This window comes from Cucurbita maxima, unplaced genomic scaffold (assembly GCF_002738345.1).
Source record: "Cucurbita maxima cultivar Rimu unplaced genomic scaffold, Cmax_1.0 Cma_Scf00055, whole genome shotgun sequence".
Taxonomy (NCBI): Eukaryota; Viridiplantae; Streptophyta; class Magnoliopsida; order Cucurbitales; family Cucurbitaceae; genus Cucurbita; species Cucurbita maxima.
The window spans coordinates 216680-232641 of NW_019272071.1; the positions used below are offsets into that span (position 1 = coordinate 216680).

Here is a 15962-nt window from a genome sequence, read left to right on the forward strand (position 1 = left end):
AAAAAAAAAAAAAAAAAAAAAAAATCTTGCTGCACCGGTATGTCACTCCTCCAAACTCATTAGTCATGTCATCCGAACTGTGAAACATGAGGTTGTCAAGGATCATCTTAGATTTTAAAATCTCTTCTTCTTGGAAGGGGTTTCCAACTCTTCTCTTGTGTATGAGTTCATTGAAACCCAATTCACACGTTAAATCACAAATCTCTTCCTTTCATCATAGTTTACAATATTTGGATTAAGCTAACAAACTCTTGCTTTCTCCTTTCATAGTAAGGATATTTTCTTTACCATCTTCTATAAGGAGATGAAGGCTTTATTTCTTCTAGATGTAGTCCATTTGTGGAAGAAACTCGTATTTAATCACCCTCTTTAGGCCACTGAATTTAATACTTTTAGTTCCACATCCTTTCCTCCTTTAAAGTTATCTCCGTAAGCGCTAACTTGTATCTCCGTAAGCGCTAATTTGAGTGAATCATACTTTCTATCAATTTTGAGTTCAATAAGCCTATGTCTTCCATATAAATTAAATCGTCATTCTCCTTTGCACTTTCTTTTTCCCATCCTCAATCTTCTTAAAGACTTCTTTGTTCCATCTTTTTAGGTGGTCATTGAGCTGCTAATTTTTTAAGCGATTTCCTGGCAACCCAATAATGTTCATAGCATTCCTCCATTCCTAAACATTCTTGGACAAATCAGGATATCCAGTCAAATGTTTTTGAAGTTGATAGGAAGGACCCTATTTTTGATAACGGAAGATAAGGAGAAGAGGGAAGTGGTTAGATGTCATATGTGAAAGCCTCGTGACAGACATCTTCTTGTAACACTCATTCTAACTTCAAAATATGAATAGCCTATCAATTCGGGTAGAAATAGGCCCTTGCTATTGGACCATGTAAATTTATCATTGTCGAAAGGAATATCAAGTACAACAAGGATCGTGAACCAAAGGAAGGGAAGAATGTTACTAGAATTTTGAAGTTACCTTGTTCGGGACCTTGTTGCTTGAGGTCTTCCATTGGCCAATTAAAGGCCATCATACCCCATCACTTCTCCCATTAAAATTCTGAGATAGCCACTATATTGTGTTAAAGTCCTCCAATGCACCACACATTTGATCAAATTAGAGGTGCACATGGGTCGAGTGGGTTGGGTTGAGGAAATTTTTTGGACCAACCCAAAAATTTGGGTGGATTAGATTGGTAACCTAACCCAACCCAACCCAAAATTGTTCACAGCCCAACTCTACCCAACCTTCTATTTTCGGGTTGAGTTGGGTTGTCGGATTGTTAAATTTTTTTCTTTAAAATTTCTTTTATTTATCCACACTACATAGTCATTCAATACAATCTTAAATAAAAGATATTAAAAGTTCACAAACAAACACAAATCAATCCATAATCATTTAAACGAATAAATTCTTCATCAATATAATCACAACAATAAGAAAGAATTGTAACATACCAACAATTCTTAATCCATTTTAATTTTCTACTTTTTGGCCTTCCTTTTTGTGTAATGTGGAAATTTCAATGCTCTCCCAATAACTCTCTACTTTTACACGAAATCTCAGCAGTAAACACAACAAAAAAGATTTAATAAATTCAACTTAAATAAATAGAACTCATACTGAAAACTTTTAAAAGAAAGGTTGAGAATTGTTATCTAACCCAACCCAAAAACCTATCTAACCCAACCCATGCCTTATAATTCGGGTTGGGTATGTTCGGGTTGTTGGGTTCATTGCGAACCCCTATAACAAATAAGTCCTCCCATAGACCATCTAACTTTGTCTTTTAGAGAATATCTACATCTAGACTATTCTTAAGCATAATGTTTTTCACCAGATGTCTTTTCTACGCTGCTCCAATCCCTTGTACATGCCAAGAAATTAATTTCATGGTGTAACTTTTGGCCCTTATTTCTCTTTATCTTCACCTTTAACCAGATCTTTGTCATTATCCTCACATTTTCACAAGCTCCCTTCATTGTTTTTTTGCTAACCGAACTACCATCAAAGGAGTTTGCTTTTGAGGCAATTAGATGAATGCACATTTTTTACTTGATAGACTTCACCATTTTTCTGGTATATAGGCATTTCTCATCACTATTTCCTCATCACTCTTGATATTTGTGGTTGGGGTAGTGGTTGATAGTTTGCTCAAGCTCGTCAGCCCTAAGAAAATCACTACTAAATGGTTTTCCTCCTCTATCATTGCTTTCCCTTCTTTGTCCGTCAGCGGTTCTTCTTTAAAAAATGTATAGAAAGCATCTGGAGGCTGCTTGAAGTTATGATTTGACGTTCTACACACTTACCGATCAGAGCTATTATTTAAGAACAAGGCTTGAAAAATTAAAAAATAGAAAAGATGCTTGAAAATAAGTAAAACATACTCGGGTAATCCTTTTAATGACATTGAAAAGACATGCAAGCAGAAAAATAAATTCATCATGAAATTTTTTTAATCGGTTCTCTGAACTCTATTGTTATTCTTGCCCCACAACCTTGCAACCCCACAACCTTGCTTTTGCAAGGGTGAATATTAGAAATACCTAGGAAAGCACTTCTATTGTGGGATTTGATCTACATACAAACATATAGCAGAAAAAGCAAAATCAAGGGATTGATTTCTTTTAAAAAATGGGATATTTTCTCATGACCTGCCTTAAATCAGGATTGTCTACCTCGACACTAACTAACACATGGAGACACTGATTGTTCTACTCGTATGTTGGTGGTCAGTTCTAATAAAACATGGACGCAACCGTAATGGCCTAAAATAGTTCTCTAATATTTCATGGGAAATCAGACAAAATATAACTGGGCCCATCTCGTAGGATGTCTTAGGTCACCCCCTTAAGGATCTTATGAACAAAGAGAACTATTGGGTCCTCCCTCCCTTGATATCACTCGAGCCTTAATCCAACCAAATCAATGTTTTCATTTCACCTTTCCCACTCCCTCTATTTATAACCAAATAGCATAACAAACTCTCTAACTAATTGCAAATATATCCCTAATAATATTCATATGAAGTTGATAGAGACTTGAGTGATGCTTGATCCCTCGAGGCTTCATGACTCTCATTAGGGTTCGGTAATACGTGACCCTTGTCACGATCTTTAATTTCACTTAGTAAGGTTCGTTGTGTGAAAAAAGAAGACTTCTGTAACGATTCAGATTTTTATTCCAAAAATGATATGATAATATATTAATTACAGCATTTATACTCGCCGGAAAATGCGTGATTTCCATCGAGACAATTATTGCCATACTTGGAAACGTTCATAGACCCTTTATATCTCTCAATGTACAACTTTTCAGCATCCCTTGAAACAATTTTTCTTTCGAACTTATCTCCTGTGTCTGAGTGTGTTTGAGAGAGCAAAAAATTGAGAGTTGTCGAAAGTGAAATCGAGTGGATTTTCACAAAGATCTGTGAGCCAACGTTGATTTTTGGGGTTCCGAATCGAAAGCTGGTGTGGTGTTATTGCACAAGTCATCAGAGGAAAACCGAGGTGGAAGCAAGGGAGTCGGCGTCGGAATCGCTGTGTGTTCTTCGGTGAATGATAAGGAAGGTTTTTGTGATAAGGGTTTTCGTTGTTTTTCGGGTAAGGAAGACGAGTTTTTGGATCGGGTTGGTTCTCTCCTCGTATTCGTATACCCGCGACCCAACAACCCTCTGTTTTAGCCTCTACTCTAGCCCACATTCCAGGCGAGAACAGCGGGCTGCATGCACGTTCGGGCCCCTGTGCAAGGATGACACGCACAAATCGAGAAATAGTCCAAATTTTCAATGTAACGATTCAGATTTTTATTCAAAAAATGATATGATAATATGTTAACTACAACATTTATTCTCATGGAAAATGCGTGATTTCCGGCGGGACAATTATTGTCATAATTGGAAACATTCATAGACCCTTTATATCTCTCTATTCACAACTTTTCAGCATCCCTTGAAACGATTTTTCTTCCGAACTTATCTCCTGTGTCTGATTGTGTTTGGGAGAACAGAAAACTGAGAGTTTTCGAAAGGGAAATCTTGTGTCGGAGTGTGTTTGGGATTTCCCTTTCGAAAACTCTCGATTTTCTGCTCTCAAATAAACTCAAACACAGGAGATAAGTTCAGATGAAAAATCGTTTCAAGGGATGCTGAAAAGTTGTGCATAGAGAGATATAAAGGGTCTATGAACGTTTCCAATTATGACAATAATTGTCCCGCCGGAAATCACGCATTTTCCGGCGAGAATAAATGTTGTAGTTAATATATTATCATATCATTTTTGGAATAAAAATCTGAATCGTTACATTGAAAATTTGGACCGTTGCTTGATTTGTGTGTGTCATCCTTGGGTAGGGGCCAATTGGTATCGCTTTCCCTTTCAAAAACTCTCGGTTTTCTTCTCTCTCAAACACACTCAGACATAGGAGATAAGTTCGGAAGAAAATCGTTTCAAGGGATGCTGAAAGGTTGTGCATAAAGAGATAGAAGGGTCTATGAACGTTTCCAATTATGGCAATAATTGTCTCGCCGGAAATCACGCATTTTCCGGCGAGAATAAATGCTGTAATTAATATATTATCATATCATTTTTGGAATAAAAATCTGAATCGTTACAACTTTGAAAGTATTTCAACATCTTGAGACCTAAGACAACTAAAAGATAATTACGATCCGAACAAATTTTCTAAGGTTTGGCACAATGTGGGGCTAACTGACCGTTAAGCGGACACAATGTGAAACCCCAAGTGACTAGAATAAGATGAAGAAGAACATATGACTTGAGACACATATCAATCCCTTATCATGAAGCGTGAGGATGACATTTGGACTTTGAATTATCATGGGGCATTGATTCTTTAATTTCGCTTAGCAAGGATACGTGACCCTTGTTTCTTTCCTAGACCGCCTTGGGCATTCTGCCTAATCATAGGGCATTGTTTCACTTTAACTGTGTCCATTTCTATGTCTCGAATGAGTCCTCAAGGATATTCTATATAATCTCCATGTGATGTCTTTTTTGTCTCAAGCTCATACTTCCCAACTTATGGGGAATATTATGCAGTTGAACCATCGGGTTTAGTGCATGCAAGCAATTGTACTCAAGTCTTTTGGCTTCAACCGAAGCCGTTCTAGCTAGTCACTAGCTGATATCTTGTTTTTCTCGAGACTCACATCGGAGAGTGTCTGCTTGCCATGCCTTGAACTCACATGTCGACCCGTTATACCACTTTAGTGGCAAAACTGACAATCCATACCTTAATCACAACTTTAGGTACCTTGCTTTACGATTGTTCTCTTACATCCTATATTCATCGTCGTGCTTATCTTCTAGCACGACCTTCGTTATGGTACTTTAGAAGGGGTAGGCTCTGCCTCTAATGATAGGGATTGCCACAAGTGATACCACTATTCCATGTCGCACAATCAAACTTGGTCTATCTACTAGCTATCCAAGCTAGGATGGTTTTCTTTACCACGAGACCCTAGGTCTCTATTTTCTTTAGTCGGGTTCCATCCTTTAGACGTGGTGAAACGTGAACGTCCACTCTATTCCACTCCACTTATTCGAGGATTTTTGGCGATTAGTCAAGTTACCCGTTTTTAAGTACGGGCGCCTTATTCTCTAACGCTCCCTTGTGCCATGTTCCACATAGGCACCGGTTTTGGCCACTATGGTCCTGGTCGTGCAGCAATGGTGTTCCATTTAGTTGCCTTCGCTACATTCGTCATTGAGATTCTAAGGACTTACAATCTGTTTTTCTTTTGCTTTCACATCTTACATCACCTTGCATGTCAGGGTTCATGGTGCATCTCCACTTAGTTCTTAACAAGCCTAGACACAATTATCTCAATTTTCTTGTGGCTGTATCCTCAAGTATTCTCTTGGGGTGCTGAATCCTCACTCTCTCACGCCCTCCCATCAGGGCTTGCTTGTTGAACCCTCATTGTCCTAAGCCCTTTCTAAGACCGCAATGATGTTGCTGGACCCACTCCGGTCCTTGAAGCTATTTTTGGGCTATTGGAACTTTTCACCTTTTGGTGCACTTTTCGAGGCAATCTAAATCCCGAAACTTTCCTTAAGCACTCCTCTCTAGCCTAAACTTTGTCTCATTTTCCCCTATCTTGAGCAATGACATCACCCGCTCATGATATTTTGTTATGTTCTTCCCGTCAAATGTCGGTGGGTCATGCTTGCAAAAGTCTCTTAGAGTTCGTGTTTTGCCACAATGGCCTTGGTCAGAGATTGTAGTGTCATGGCATCCTTACCATGACGGAAGCTGGGGAATCTACTTGCTCGAACACTAGTCCTTGGCATGCATTTGCTTATGAGGAGTCACGGATAGGATTGGACCCGGTCGGGACTTACCTCCTCTGCTACTACGTGAAGGGTTTTCAAGTTCTAGGGCCCATAATGTAACCTCATTCATTAGAGTCTGGTTACTAGATAGTCCAACCAAAGTTTAACCGGATTAGGTTTATAAACTTAACCAACTTGTGCATGCGATTCAATTGGAGTTAGATTGTATTTACTACTTACTACTTACTACTTACATATCTATTGAGGTGAGGAGTGGCTATGAGTTGAGTTGTAGGGACCCAAACGATTCCCTATCCAGGAGAAACTGTTTGTAGGACTTAATCAACCTAGGGCTTTGGTACCAATCGGTAACGATCTGCTTTTCAAGGCTGTCTATCTAGGAAAAACTGTTTACGAATTGCCACGTGGACTCAAGGGTAATAAGAGAGGTAAAATTTTGCAATTTTGTAAAACGAGGAATACAAGAAAATTAAAGCCAAGCTTAAATAGTAAACTAACATAAAAAGTGTTAAAAGTATAAAACGTGGTCGTGAGGTCGAGAGAAATCAATTTATAAAATAACACAAGTTTCAAGAAAGCGACATTAAAATAATATTAAAACCAAGATAAAAGTTTGATCTAGAGGCCCCCCGTAGCCACATAGCTTTGTGTGGTCCGTTGTTGGACAATGATTTATGACCCATCTATAAACAAAGAATAGCAAAAATGGGTATAAGAATACTCAATAGGCACCTACTTGTAGGCTCTCATCGAAACTTCTCATACTCAATGTTTCTTAAGCTGTGTGCTCGATCATAGTCCTATAATTGGCTAATTCCATGACTTGAGTTCAAATCTAGCAGTCTCAGACTCTTAAAGCTCATATCTAGCCCTCTCAGATTAAGATTCATATGTAGCCCTCTTAAGGTTCACATCTAGCACTCTCAGGCTAGTAGGATTCATATACCATACTAACTCCTATTCTAAGGGTATAAGTCACCCATCGGGTTGTATTAAGGTTTCAAGGTGTACTTAGCCTCTCATTTCATACTTTTCAAGGTTCATCAGGTCATCGAGCTTTCTGCGCATAAGTCGGGGTGCCTTGTAATGTCTCAAGCTCTAAGGAAGTTTAACAGGTACGGAGGAGTCGTTGCTCGTAATAGGTGACCTCTCAATCTACCTATAACTCCATATGTGCCTACTACTAAGCACTAGCCGGAAGCTCCCCTAATGGCACCTATCAATGCTCCCTATTCTTATGCCATTCTAGGCTAGAATAGTGCAAGGCCGGCTCACCACTCGGCAGAACCCGAGCTCCTTCAGTAGTACTCTCTGGCGTGCCACAGACTCTAAGTGGGTAACATTGCATTCCTATAGGCTAAGTAGATCTTAACCCGTTGAGGTGAGCTCATGATTAAGGGTTGCACCCTAACCGTCCTTGCATAGATCTAGTCGATCCATGATATCATAACGGACCCTAAATGTGGCTGAAGGACCAAGGAAAAGTAAAAATAGGCTACAACTCGCTAACAAATCATGCATATTTTCTAAGGCACATAACATTTAGTCCATGAGTCAATTACGGCATGTATAGGTATTCTAGCCTCCTAACATACTTCTAGGGGCATAAGTGGCATTAATTGATAAACCATACGTCTCCGCACAATATACATGCATATTGAACAAGGTACGACAAATCATAGCGTGCCATAGTCCTAACGAAGCATTTAAATCCTTCATAGTCAATTTTTGTATATCGGAAGTTCTAAAACGTGCATTCTAGCTAAACAGATCAAAATCCATAATTATATATACTTATCTATCCATTTTCATGCTCATTTCATTCATAAATCATGCTAAGAGTCCATATGTTCGAGTCCTAATTGATTCCTACAAGTATTTCTTGTTAAAAATCCAAATGGTGACTTACTTAGTTGTTGACTTCTTAGGCTTAGTTCAGGTCTTCAAGAATTCCAAAGTCTCCAAAATTCCTCAAATATACCCTAAATTAAGTCAAAAAGAATAAATTTGGTGAAAACAACTCGAAAAACAAACTCCGGAAGGCTTAAAAAACCACAAAAGAGGGATGAGGTCAAGGAAACTGACCGTTGACTGTACAGTCATGCTGACCCTCTGCTAACTTCCAGTGATGTCCTCCGTAATGTCACTAACCTCTTTCTTTTTTTCCTCTTTTCTTCTTTTTCTTTCCTTCTTTTTTTTTTTTTTGTACATATCTGGATATTACAGTATCTATTCCTGATTCACTACGTATAATAGCTGGTGGACGGGATTTGTAGTAGAAATACTGTAAAGAAGTATGAATGCACGTTATGTAGGAAATTGTTTAACCCTAGTTCATCTATATCGTACCTTCCCTTTTGTAGGATTGCACAATTAGATCTTGTGACTTTGACTCAGAGCAAACTTGTGTCTTGCATTCCCCTGAAAGGAAGATAGAACAGATTTCCTCTAATACAGAAGTACATCTTGCTTTGACACCCCTACAACCTGTTGTGTTTTTTGGATTCCACAAAAGAATGAGCGTGACAGGTCAGCTACTATCAATTAATAAATTTTCATATTCTTTGGGATTATGCCTTTTTATCTTGTTGAGACTCATTGCCTGTGTAACTGTCGAATATTGGTTGCTACATGGTAGTTGTTGGGACGGTTGAAGGGGGTAGGACACCAACAAAAATTAAGACCGACTTGAAGAAACCTATTGTGAATCTTGCATGCCATCCTCGCCTACCTCTATTGGTAATATTTGTATCCTTCACTAAGTTTTAAATATCTTCTTCTTTTGTCTTATATTATACTCTAAGGATCTGTTCTTCTTTCCCATACAGTACGTTGCTTATGCTGATGGTTTGATTCGAGCATATAACATTCATACTTACGCTGTTCATTATACTCTGCAACGTGAGATGATAGTAGATTTTTCCTTTTTTCTTTGTTAGTATGGTGCATATTGTATTTATGGAAGTAACAAATGTTTTAATGTCATTTTGCACTCAGTTGATAACACTATAAAACTCATTGGTGCTGGAGCATTTGCATTTCATCCAACGCTGGAGTGGATTTTTGTTGGTGACCGTAGGGGTACACTTTTGGCTTGGGACGTTTCAACTGATAAACCTAGTATGATTGGAATGTAAGTCATTTTGTTTACATGTTCCTTTTGCATGATTTACATGCGAACAAATTGATTAGATTTGGCTATCTTCTGGTGCATCAATAAGAAGTAGCTTATTTATTCTTGACATTATTGCTAGCGACATATTTAAATTGGTACTCTAGAAGTTCTAACTCTAAGTAGTTACAATATTACTTGATCCTAAAGGAGTTTGTTATGTTTAGTGAACATAGTTCTAATTCCCTGAATATCTTAACTGCATCATTGTTGGATCTTTAGTTTGGTTCTACCATTAAGCATAACTCTGGGGGTTCTGACAGGATTGCTCATCTCTGCATCTTGTAAGGGTTTAATGGGGCATGTGCAGTTTAAGTACTAGATATGAAAGAAGTTCACGTTCTAACAATCCAACTAGAACTTTCTAAGACCTCTAGGGGGTCATTACTACTACATGCATGATACAGAAAACTTCAAGAATAATTTAACTTTCAAAGACCTCTAGGGGTCATTACTACTCTCTTCATAGTTAGGTTGTGACATTCTTCCCACTTAAACTAGTCATCGTCCGTGATGACTTACTTGGGGGATAATCATTCTATGGATTGTGACACTATGCAGTTACATGCAACATGAAGTGGATGCCTATAACGGGTGGGGCTTAAAACATGAAGTGGATGCCTATAACGGGTGGGGCTTAAAACTGATTATTATGTAAATGTTTTGTTATGGTCATCTTAGTGGACAATTAACCTCATCCTACAGTAGCCTCTCCCAACTACTCGGTATAGCAAACTCCTCTATAGACTTACCCCAACTGATGGTTAGTTGACATCCAGTTAGTGGAGCAGAGCCTCAGTGTACTAGGTTACTAGCTATGAATTGTAAATCTGTGTTGTTCATAAATTCTGGTAAATGTGGGATGCACACATCAGTTATGGTTGGAGGGGTAGTTGTCACCGACTATCATATGAATCATGCTATAAGTGAGATCCCACTACATACTCATCATGTGAAATTATGGAACTTTCATAAACATCATTTATAAACTCCTCATCCATCATCACATAAAAGACACTCGAGCTATCATACAAAAACTGATTGGCAAGGCAAAAAAAATATTTTTTCTATTGTATAAAAACGGTTTGACCAGGTGAAATATATTATTAAAAGAATCCCAATCTAGCTCTTAAGTGTTTCTAGTAGAATCTCAATCTAGCACTTAGTGTTTTTTCTAGAGTGTTTTTTCTAGTAGTAAAGTCATTTGGCCGATCGGCAATTCAAGGCAAAAAAAATCACAGTTGGCTCAACCAAATATTCTCAGATCAACCTAAAATAAATTTCTGAAATTAAACTCAGTCTCAATGATCCTAAACTTAATTCAACACTATAAAAAACCCAAAGGGTGCTTAGGAGAGTTGCTAACTTGTTCTGACCCTTATTCGATCAATCTGAAACTCATCCAAAACTATAAACAAAATGGTTCCAACTATTAGAGTCTAAGTTACAACCCTTTTTGAAAATGATTAAAACAAATCCTTGCCCACTGATTTTCGCTAAAAAAAAAACTAGATTGCAAGTGATGATTCTATTTCGCCCAAATTAAATTTTCAAGAGAAGCAAAATATTTACATTTAAATTTCTCAAGGGAAAGGGTTGCAAGGTGTCACAACTTGATTTTTGAGCTACTCCAAACATGGATCGCGACGTGGACTAACGTGGAAGAGTTCTGAAGATATGGTAAAATTTTTCGCTTTTAAAAAGAGGAGGACGTTGAACATTGAAAACATAATAAAAACATACAAAAGTACATACAAGTATATTTGAGTTTAAATACAAAAGAAGGAACGATACTTAAATGACAAGACTGGGACAAAAGTGTACAAAAATCAGACAAGACATTCTAACCTAGACTATCTCTATGGCCTCTTGCTCTAGACCGCTCTCGCCTCGACCAACATCTAGTCATTATCTAAAAAACAGTAAAGAACTAGAGTGAGTATAAAATACTCCGTAAGTTGTCTACTTGTAAGCTCTTTATTGTATCTATAGGGCAGTTAAGATTCCACACTCTAAGGTGCAATTGAGATTCCACACTCTAACGTGATGATAAGGCATATATGTAAAGGTTTTGATCTGGGATTCTAAGTCTTGAGGCCTTGACCAGTCTTTTGGCTAAGTTTTGGCTTATGTACTTATCTGGTCCCTCGTCCCTTTCAAGACGGGTTTAAGGAGAGTGGATCCGATTAGGCTGTCCACTTCCTTTTCTACACACAATACAAAGCGGAAGTCCTGAACCTTAAGCACTCCTTTTGATAGACTGCTAGGTCATATGGCTGGTACTAACATCATGAACATAGTAAAAACTATATCTAAGGTTCAAATTAGGATTCAGAATCGGATTCGGCTCTTAACTGCCCTGACATTTGCCTTCATCCTCTTGACATGGTCTAATGCTCAAAGAAAACAAAGATATCCTATCCTACATGATTTTTTGAGGAGAAGATATCCTAGCCACAAAGTAGGAAAGACATCAAAAAGACCTAACCTACATGATGTTTTGAGGAGAAGATAGGTACAGAACATACTGTTAGGATACAAACTCCCTAATAGTTTGTATAGGTATATATGAACATAATTCTGCTTGATGTTTTGGGGAGAAGCCACTTTTAATTTTCCAGGTTGTATAAATAAAGTTGTTACTTTACCTAGCCTTCTATAGCTAGAGTCTCAACTAGCCCTCAGACTACGGTAATTTGAATGTTCATCTTTGCTTGAAATGCTGGATCCATTGGGTTTTTTTTCTAGTCTCTTCAAGAGTAGATGTCATTTATTGCATTAATCACTTTAAGTAGTTTTCCTTTTAAACCTTGGAATATATCGTAAAAGTCTTCTTTTCATTGGAATTTCAGTACGCAAGTAGGTTCTCAGCCAATTACTTCAGTTGCTTGGTTACCAATGTTGCGGTTACTTGTAAGTCTCTCCAAGGATGGAAACCTCCAAGTTTGGAAAACACGAGTCATTCTGAATCCAAATAGACCTCCCACGCAAGCAAATTTTTTTGAGCCTGCAGGTGATATTATTGAATGATTTCAACAGAAATCTATTATTAGGACACATATTGTTGATTTGTTGAATTAATATTGGTTTTTTGTTGAGGTCTTTCCTTGTGGAAGTCAATTACTGACGTGAGTTATTATTATTTAATATAAGAAGTTGGGCTTTTTTTTTAAATACTTTTTGTTTATTATTTGATAGAAGAGTTGACAAAAGTTTTTCTGGTGCTCTATGCATTTTTTTAAAACATTTAAAGTTTTTTGGTATGAATATTATTATTCCATCTTTGTTGTTTCTTTACTTGCTTCATCCCTTGGTGGAAGTTATATGGCTTATGGTATGCTCATTTTGCCTCTAGTAATCGATATTGATTGTTTTGATTGTGACAATCATTAGTTTGTTTATTATCTTCTTTTTCTTCTTCTTCTTCTCCTTCTCCTTCTATTGTGCTTTTTGCCCAAAGTGTCCGTGATCGATCATTTTTGGAACAAGAAACAAATTTTTCATTAATGCCTAAAAGAAACAAAAATTGATTAAAAAAAAATCTCGTTGGGTGAGAAGAAAGCAGAAAAATGAAACTTACAAGGGAATATGATGACAACCCAATCAAGACAAATATCATTCCTTTTATGTTTTTGTTGTACTAATTGTTTTAATTTTCTTATATTTATCTATGTTTTGGCAGTGATTGAATCAATCGATATACCTCGCATCCTTTCCCAGAAGGGTGGAGAAGCAGTTTATCCCCTACCGAGGATCAAAGCATTAGAAGTTCACCCTAAACTCAATTTAGCAGCATTGCTGTTTGCAGTTATGTGAATCGATGCTATAGAATCTTAATTGTTTGTTAGTTTTCAGAAAGATTCACATTTTTGGTTGACAGAATGTGTCAGGTGCTGATACTGTAAAAAATAGGGCTGCATACACAAGGGAAGGACGAAAACAACTATTTGCAGTTCTGCAAAGTGCAAGAGGATCTTCTGGTAATCACACTCCTTACTGAGCAAACTTTGGGCCATATGCTTTCGGTTGGGTTCTCATGGTGTAAATATTTTGCTCCTTTCAAATCTTGCATTCTCTCTTTTCTTTGGCCAATTGGTAACTTCCACTTGGCTTGGAATTTGCCTATATTCCCCTCATTTTTTGTAATTTCATATCTTCTATAAAATGCATTGTGTTCCGTATTAAAATAGTAGTCATAAACAAGTGTTGATCCTTATCGTACTCTTGAAAGGCTTCCTAATCCTGGCTGAACTTTCCCAATGATTTGTAGATCTCCTTACGGGAAGTTGTTAGTAGGTTGACATTATTTTAAAAATGCTCTAACTACCTTGACCAATTGTAATTAGTTTACTGTGGTGTACTTCCTGTTTGCAGATCCAAAAATAGGTTAATGAAATGATATGTACTCCTTTTCTAATTGATGTTATATTGCCTTTTGTCACGCCCGCACAATTTGACGTTCCCACAAATCATAGAAGCTTTCTTCTTTTTGTAAGCGTGCCATCTTCTACACGTCATGTCCAACTTATTGTTGTTTGGCTATTACAGCTTCTGTTTTGAAAGAAAAGCTTTCATCCTTGGGTGCATCTGGAATATTAGCTGACCATCAACTTCAAGCGCAACTGCAAGAACATCATCTGAAAGGGTGAGCTTATGCTTTTTGTACTTGATTGAGAAAAGGGAAAAGGCTATGATCTCCTTTACTTTTTTTTTGATACTTTGATCTTAATCTTTGATGAAGCTGAAAGTAAACTTTTGAATTCAATTTTTTAGAAATCTGTTAGGTTTAGAGTTAAGAAACATGATTTTTGTTTAATGAAAGGGGAACTCAAGTAGTGAAACGTTGGTGAATGGTACTTCAAGGCACCAGTACATTTTCATTTGTTTAAATGGCAAGGTATGGCGCAGTTCCTGAGTGGTCACTTTTAAAATAATGAATACTCTCTCTCTCCCCTGTTTTTTTTTTTCTTTTTTTTTTTTAAAAAAATTATTGGGCGATGCTAAATCCCTAGAGTAAAAGAAGTCTCAAGTAGTTGTTGAGTTCTTTCATTCACTACTGTTGGCATGCTTTTTTTAACAAAGATAGAAAAATGTTCAGGGAGGGAGTACAAAGAAAATCAAACAAGGAAAAAGACATTGAAGAACAAAACGGCTAAGTAGATCTTGACAAGCCAATGAGCTGAAGCAATAAAACCAATCCCATCAAGTTGCGAAAGCTATATCTACTGCCAAGAAGAACAGAACATCCAGAAACCTTCGATGAAAGCAAAAAATCAACGAAAATGCCTGTCTTCAGTTTGCAAGATCACTCTTGTTGACAGAAACAACCAAATAAAAAGCTTTGTAACTGAAAGGAGCTCAAAAAGCAAAGGAGCAACATTAACTTTCCCAATCAGAACCTTTTCATGCATGCCACCTCAAGTGATTGGACTGCTAACACACTAAACCAAACATAAATCGTTTAGTGAACCGGTAGCCCTCCAACCATGTTGATGGTTGATCCAAAGAAATCTAGGAATCCCAGAATTGTCTGGAATAACATTATATTCTCATTTTTCAGGTGCTTTGATGGAAGGATTAATTTTTTTCACTATCCATTAAGAGAACTATGAAGGAAATGAAAGGTCACAGCCATTTTAAAAAACTCCACTAATCTTCTTCTTCGCATGAGACCTTTGATGACCCTTTGGCAATGAACCAATCCCTTCCTTATCTATAGTTCCTTCTTGGACACTAGATATAATTGGAACGCTACAGAGTACATTTGGCTCCTATGCAAGGTGACATCCATAATTCAAGAAATGGTCCACATCTCCTCCTCATCTATACTACTAACACTGATATTAGAGTCATCATCAGATCTTTCATCTTCCAAGGTGCAACTATTTACTTCTTACTTTCGGTTGAATCATTTCAATAGACAAAGGATTGTGCACCCCTGAGTTTGATGATTTCCTGAATTCTTCACCAGCAGCTAACTTCAAAAACAGAGTACATGAATGACATTTCAAATTTTCAATTTTCTTGAAACAAACTTCCTCATTGAAGGCACAATTCAATCTTCTTCCTAGAATACCATTGGATAAGAGTGGTGCAGGGGAGTGACCCTAGATTTGTGGCGGTGGGGTCCCTAATAAAGGGTTATAAAAAAGAAAAAGAAAAAAAAAGGAAACCGAGATTTTTAATGTAGTTTACTTATAATATTGTCGGATAGAGATATTTATTTTATATTTAAATGAAAAACAATGGTTCCTTCATTTCATTCTTCATTTTTGTTGAAAAGAAATGAAAAATACTAATGTTTGCATGTCCTAAAGCTGACACTAGTGGTTACTTCTTGGAGATCATTTTTGTAATCCTCAAGTGGTTGGGTTTTCTCCTTTTTGTATTTTCATTCATCAATGAAATAGTATACTTGTTTCCTCTCCAAAAAAAAAAAAAAAAAAAAAAAAAAAAAAAAAAAAAA

General features: G+C 37.1%; 1 protein-coding gene across 6 annotated transcripts in view; it reads left to right on the forward strand.

Annotated features, from left to right (window-relative positions):
• The window catches only part of LOC111471690, a 31495-nt gene that overhangs the window by 4775 nt on the left and 10758 nt on the right, over positions 1–15962 (forward strand). For 5 of the 6 annotated variants that reach the window (XM_023117412.1, XM_023117413.1, XM_023117415.1 and 2 more), the window contains exons 4-11: positions 8688–8853; positions 8963–9063; positions 9153–9225; positions 9322–9457; positions 12349–12509; positions 13179–13303; positions 13377–13476; positions 14045–14141. In XM_023117412.1, coding sequence (XP_022973180.1) covers positions 8688–8853; positions 8963–9063; positions 9153–9225; positions 9322–9457; positions 12349–12509; positions 13179–13303; positions 13377–13476; positions 14045–14141 — 959 coding nt within the window. Of the gene's footprint in view, positions 1–8687; positions 8854–8962; positions 9064–9152; positions 9226–9321; positions 9458–12348; positions 12510–13178; positions 13304–13376; positions 13477–14044; positions 14142–15962 lie in introns of those variants that run through there. The other variant, XM_023117417.1, reaches the window with a different exon arrangement.